The following is a 7,265-nucleotide window of genomic DNA, read 5'->3' on the forward strand; positions in this document are numbered from 1 at the left end:
CAGTGGTTGTTATCTTGTTCTTTGTTTTTAGCCCTGGTGAAGGCTAGAAATTCTGGCTGAAACATTGGCACTATTAAATAAGTTATTTCACCTAATTTATGTTATATTTTGACCGCATCCCTCCCCCCTCTCAACCATCTTCTCCTCATATAATTTATCCACGGTCAACTATCTCTCATCATTATAAATTAAAAACAACTTTCAATTGATTAATTGACTCATACTTTTTTGACGCATTTTTACTTAGTTACACTCATTAAAAATGTTTAAGGAAGGTACTGTATTCAAAACTGTTTATAAAAAAACTTCAAAGGAGCCCGAAGTTCTAAGCACATCTACTATCCAACCGAAAAACAAGAAAAACATTAACTTCTATGTAATACTACCTTTTATGTTTTAGGTTCTTCATAAGAAAAAGAATAAATAAATAAATTTATTTAAAACTCTTTTGCTTAGGAGATATTCACGTCTAAAGATTTCCATTGTTAGTATTATTTAGGTTTCAATAAATAAATTAATATGTGTTCCAACTAATGAAGTGATGGAATATAAATGAACATATATTAAATGTTGTTCCAAGTGATCATAGTGGCAGTGTCAGGACGTCTTTTGATATGTTATTGTCACGTTATCCAGAATTTCCTTACACCACTGGATTTTTTTCGTCTAGGACTTTTTATCGTGACATTCAACAAACAATCTATGCATCACCCGGTCACTGGTCTTAATTCTTTATTAAGAAAGATTATTTAAACTTGCGATAAAATAACATATGTTCAGTTATCCTTTTTAGTAAAGTATTAAGGCCATTGACAAGGCTTGCATAGATTTTTTGTTGAATGTCATCCCAAACAAAAAAAAACGACTGTTCTAAGATCTAGAGAGCGTGCCAATAAAAACAGTACGATTGTTTTGCTATTTTAATTGGTTTTATCCAACGACATTTCTGCTTAAATTACGAGGGAATGAAAGTAAACAAAAACAATTTATATGTTGATTTTGACATCACAAAGGAGCCAATATTAACTGACTATTAAATTATAATTCAAACAAGGTTAATTAGAGCTACTCCTTGAATCAAATATCATGTTTTTTATCTATGCAAGTAGTTGCATTATGAAATATGTACAAAATATTTTAAAATAATATCAACATATATAGGTATGCATATTTTTAATTTTGAGGTTTTGTGAATCATTTAATAATTAAACAAATAATTTATGCGCTGTTTCGCAACTTTATTGTTTGTATAGTTATGTTCTCTACAGTGAAAAAAAAAATAGTATTTTTGAATAAAGAATTCTCTTAATTGATTACTTTTTTATTTTTGTTTTATTTTATTTACAACTGCGTTAAAAACATATACTTCAAGTTAAGTTGATGTTAGTTATACAATGATATGATACAGACATGTGGAGAATCTACCCATTGATGGAACTCTAATAATATTTCGAGAGGAGGAGATAACGAGGCCATCTTCTTTTCAAACGCCTAGGAAAATTATAAGGTAATGAAGGAGAAGCTAGACTAGAAACAAGTGGGTTTGGGTGATTAGGACGTTAATTATGGAAGAATTGGTGTTACCTGAACTGAGAGCCTCAGTGAAAGACTTTCCTCGAATATATGCTGGGAAAATTATTTTAGGGTTGGAAAGATTAATTACAGAAATATGTTTGAAATATATATTTAACAAATAAATTGTATGCATTATAAAGAACGAAAATATAATGAATATATATATGAACAAAATGAAAGAATTGTAAAACAAATTAATTTTATGCACTAATTAAAAAAAAAAGGAAAAATAACTTAATACTTTACAAACACTTAAACTAATTTTATAATAAAGAACAAAAGAAAACTGTTGATGAATGTGCCTTGAGGAAATGTTTGTAAATGTTTATATCTAATATCACCAGATGACAGCTGATAGCTCTGGAAGCACGCAAAATAGGGTTCCCTGTGTGAGAGAAGTGGCTTGGTCAAAAGTCTACCACGGTCTTACCATGGATTCTGCGAAGCTGTGGGGAAAACTAAAACAATGCCTTCATAGCTAACAATCGTAGACTGCCTCTCATTTTCCCGTCATAAAGATCACACTGCTTTTGTTTACAATCACATGTTTTCTTTTAGTAACCAAATGTCTTATAGTCAAAATAAATCGATTTCACAAATTGACTAAACTAATAAAAATTATAATATTTTTAATTTAATGTTGCTTCGACAATTGGTATCTTGTTCTTGCTAAATTCGCAACATATGGAGCATTGTGATCCTGATAGATGACTCGCTTTATGGCAAAGTAAGGAGAATTAAGGATTTTGGATAGTAAGGATTGAATACGAGAGGAATTCGGTGGTTTAGTGGAACCCTCAAGTCCATATAGTCCTTCTTATAGTCATATAAATGAGTCTTTTGAAATTAGTTGGAAGTTTAGACAGTTTGTATGGCAAGTGTTGTAAAAGTCGGAATCGAAGAGCAGTTTCCTGTCTTTTCAATCTTGTATTCGAAGTCAGTCGTTTGTCCAGATATCAGTCATAGGTAACTGATAGGAATAAATGAGGTATTATTAAACTATACTGTGGGGAAGAAAGTCATAGATTTACGACGAAGGGTAAATGGAACTAATTATTAAACACTAAAATGTTCAGAATTAAGATTAATAAATAGAAACATTACTTAAATTATTTTGTGACTGTGTATCTTACATAACTGTAATAACCAATAGGATTAACCCGTACAAGGTTGGTTGTTGAAGAGGGCTACAGTGAAATGGGAGAAGATAAATGTGTTTTTCAAATTCTAACTGTTCTTTAGGAGGTAATCAGTCTGTTTATTTCTGTTTTCCAGTCTATTTATTTTATAGAGTAGTTAATTTTATCTTATGTGTTAATGACATTGGATTAACACTTATTTAAATTTTGTACATCTGATTTTTTGTTATAGTCTAATTCTATTTTTTTTTTCCGTGTACGATTTTAGGTGTATCAAATTTGGATCTTGGTATTGTCTATCTGAAATCTTGTTAGGTCCAATTGGTTAGATATTCTCGATCCTATTCATTGAGTACGATATTTATGTATGGGTGTTTTAACTTATGGGAGTTCTATGATGTTATGTTGTCTAACTTTTTTTTTTTAATATTTATTTATTGCTATTTACAACTGTACATAATACATTTAGTAAATCTGATCTACGTTAGAGTGTTACAGGCGTGTAGAGAAACTACCCATTGGTAGCTCTCTAATGACATTTTACATTAGCTGGTCTCGTGGCCATCTTCTTTTCAGGCGCCTCGGAGGATTATGAGAAATGGAAGAGGATGCAAGATTAGAAACTAGGGGGTTTGAGAGTTTATAATGGAAGGAGTAATATCTGGTTCGGGCTAGATCGGTTACATAGGGAACATTAAGGTTTTTATGTATGATTTTATTTGTGACAAAGTAAGGAGCATTGAGGATGAAGATTTATGAAGGATTTTGGATTGTAAGGATTGAATTCGAAGGTTTATTAGAGCCCCAAAGTTCAACTCCATATATCCAGATTGGCCTTATTACAGTCATGTAGATTAGTCTTTTGTAATGTGTTGGAAGTTTAGACCGTTTGTCTAGTAAGTGCTGTAATAGTCAAAATCGACGTGCAGTTACCTGTCTTTTCAGTCTGGTGTGAGGATTCCAGGTTAATCGTTTGTCCAAATGTAGTCCAAGGTAGCGGATCTGTTCGACAGGGGTAAGAGTAACATCATTAAATGAAACTGTAGGGCAGTCAGTAGGTTTACGACGAAGGGTAAAGGTGATTTGATGGGATTTTGTCTAACTTAAGGTAGGAAAGATGGGATTATGGGTGTTTGTCTCAGCAATTGAACTCCTTGGGATGAAAAGGAAGTATGCCAATTTTTAAGGCTCTAGTTAAAGACTTTATAAAGCAATAGAGTTTTTAAATTAATTTTCGACGGCTTTACTCCTCTTTGTGGCTCTTGGATCTTAATATATATCAGTTAAATATAATTCCTTGATCTTCCTCTTCTCGTACCTTCCATGTTTCCATCCACTTAACTCTCTATACAGATCACCTGCCTCGCATGTCTCAGTCTTCCTGCTTTGATATAGTTGGAAATATTCTTAGTTCTAAGTATTCTCATGAGGTTTTCATGAATCTTGAGCTTTCCTCTTATGAAACAAACTCTTAACATGAACAATTTTATTGCTTGACACACAGTTTAAATAATTTTTTATAGAACTCAATAGTACAACATAGAACTCAATAATGAACATAATTGTCACAAATTCAAGTTCATAGTATTTAGTAATGAAAGGCGGTAACAGACAACTGAAGGTAACACATATAAGGTAACACTTTGGTATTGTTCACAGCATACTTCTTATCTGACATTTATTTTCTCAAAAAAATTTAGGTGTTTCACATCTCGCCTCACACACATTGTGTTATAAAACGTAAGGCACCACGTTTAAAAAAAAAAATTACCAAAATTAAAACAAATAACCGGTCTCAACAAGGTTTTCTACTGTTACATCTTAGTGCCTCTTGAGTTTTCATAATGGAAAAAGGCGCATATCGACCTATTGTCAGAAATTTTGCACTTTCTTCTCAATGAAACAAGCAGCTGAATGAAAATATGATGTTATGGAGAGCCTCCTGATAATACTGAATTTATTTCTCATTGTTTTCGATTTCGTTTCAGGAGTCTTAGACGTTCCGTAGGAAGTGTTAAACATATAAGTGTATTCATTTTTCTATTTAAATACTTAGACTTTTTTTTTAAACTTTTTTTAATAATTTATTTATTGTTATTTACAACTGTATACACATATGCACATCAAGTAAATTTGCTGTAAGCGATATTATGACATGATACAAACATGTGGAGAATCTGACTATTGATAGAACTCCAAAAACATTTCTAAAGGAGAAGATCTCGAGGCCATCTTTTTTTTAGACGCCTAGGAGGATTATTAGGTAGTGAAGCCAGGTTAGAAACGAGTTGGTTTGGGTGGTTGGGAAGTTTATTTTTTTTCTTAACTTAGTGTGTAAGTATGTATGATTATGGTTTTATATTTAAAAATGTACATTTTCTTAAATATTCATGAATTAGATCCGTCTATTACTGAATTGAAGTAGATACTGTGAAAAGCAGATTAAAGTAGATACGGTGATTTTTTAGTAATTAATTATTTAATCAGTTGTAGAACACTAACAGTAATGGTAGTTTAAGATTAAAATCACTTGTATTTAACTTAGATACTTAGTAGCTCCTAAAAATTCGGTTTCCAGACTCCTTAGCCAGTTCAGTCAGACTAATATCTCAATTATTCTACAGACACCTTCACAGGCTAAAATGACTTTCTGATTAATTAATTTTTAGTTTTAAAAAATATAACTGCTAATGTTTTATAAAGCTTAAGTGAAATGTAATAATGAGTGGGGGAATAAAACTTTTCTAAACGTGGAATTATTATAAAACGTTTGGTTTTTAATTTTTAATCAAATATAAATAAGATATATAAAATAATCGTAAGTAATTCAAGCACTTGCTTATTGACTAACTAGTTTCACGTTTGAGTAATTATCTATTGTGTTGAAATTTATATTAGCCATATTATCATAGGAATCGAAAAAATCTATTACAAGCTTCTCAAATCAAAATCTTTAATTTTTGGCATATCTAAAACCTTTGCATACGTGCTGTTGGAGATCTTCTTGGGTATAATTCAATAAATCTCAGGTATTTATTTTGTACGATTTATATTTTATTAATAACTGGTGGCAAAAGTATTGGTTCATATTGGACATGTCTAAAATAGAAAAGGTGTTATGAATAAATAAAATATTAGCCCCTTATTACCCAGGCTTGACTTACTATTCATAACTGTAAATAATGTAATTATATATAATGTGATTATACATATTATAAATAAATATAGATATTATAAATAATTTAATTTTAAATAATGATATATTCAATAAGTTATTCAACACTTCCATTCTATAGGCTGCCCTTTTAATTTAACTTAATTGTTCTAGTCAGATCTTATTTCAGTAATAATAATATATAACTATATTGTTTATTTTCATTCGGCTTTATTTTTTGTCTTTTGAAGTATCTAAATCTGTCTATATAAATTAATGGAATGATTAAATGGTTGGTTTAGGTGTCTGCTATACTACTATAGCTATACTGCTATATCATACAGGATAATATTTTGACGGTTGCATCATCTGTATATGATACTATATTGTACTTTGCAACAATATAACTCGTAACTTGTTGGAAGATAGTCCGGTGGCGGTCAATATTGTAGAAAATACTATTTAACATTAAATCTTCCTATGATCGGACTGTGTTCCTGCAATCTACTTCATACGGTCAACTTCAAATCTTCTTCCAGTATAACTTGTAACACTAGAGTATTACATAAAAGTGGACCTTAAACTGACCCCCGAGGACCACCTTTATATATCTGTTTGTAAAAAGAATGTTCGTCAATTAAAGAGACTTTCTGTTGCTTAAGTAGCTATTTATTGTTATAAATTAAAATTTTACCAAATATTAGCTATGTGGAAGAAGATTTTTTCTGCTGTGGCGCTCAGTTTTTCCATTGGATCTCAGCATTTCTCTAGGGGTTTTAGTCCTTTATACTTCTGGAGAAGAAGCAGAAATAGTATTGGTATAGAAATCATGAGTTTCCTTTTCTATTTAAAAACAAAAACAGACTCTAATGCAGGTTTAATGGAACATTAATATAGGGATAAAAAAATAAAAATTGAATTGGTCGCCGATTATGTAACGTCTTCTTCAAAATAGATGCTATCGACCAATCCTGTTTTGACAGCAGTGGGAGGGGAAGCAAACTTTCCATTGTTTCCTTATGAGTAATAATAGATTCACGATCACCTGGCTTTAGTGCAGCTATAGCCTCTATGATGTCGATCTGTGATTTCTCAGTAGAAACAACTGTTTTCCCTTCACAGGCGGGCTTATCAGTGATCACTAATACATCTTCCTTCGTTGTTTTGTCAGTTGGACCTACTGATATTTTATCGTCTGATATTAATTCTGTATTAGTTTTATTCTCTAGTGTTGTTTTTTCATTAGTACTTATAATTTCTGTAGTTTCTACCTCTTGCTGAATTTTGTCAGAGATTGTTGTATCTGATTCGGTCACTGTATTCTCGTTAGAAGTAGTAGAGGAATCTTTCTCATTAGTGGTAGTGTCTTTGCCAATATTGATTTCTGTCTCCTTGGA

The 7,265-nt window shown here is 31.1% G+C and overlaps 1 protein-coding gene across 1 annotated transcript in view; it reads right to left on the reverse strand.

Annotated features, from left to right (window-relative positions):
- Positions 1–6,652: 6,652 nt before the first annotated feature.
- The window catches only part of LOC136797099 (mucin-21-like), a 9,696-nt gene continuing 9,083 nt past the window's right edge, over positions 6,653–7,265 (reverse strand). The window contains exons 3-4 of the mRNA XM_067052686.1: positions 6,872–7,252; positions 6,653–6,711 (exon numbers count right to left, since the gene is read on the reverse strand). Of these exons, the coding sequence (XP_066908787.1) occupies positions 6,653–6,711; positions 6,872–7,252 (440 nt within the window). The remainder of the gene's footprint in view (positions 6,712–6,871; positions 7,253–7,265) is intronic.

Source organism: Halyomorpha halys, unplaced genomic scaffold (genome assembly GCF_000696795.3).
Source record: "Halyomorpha halys isolate HHAL.00 unplaced genomic scaffold, Hhal_1.1 Scaffold14.1, whole genome shotgun sequence".
NCBI classification, from domain to species: domain Eukaryota; kingdom Metazoa; phylum Arthropoda; class Insecta; order Hemiptera; family Pentatomidae; genus Halyomorpha; species Halyomorpha halys.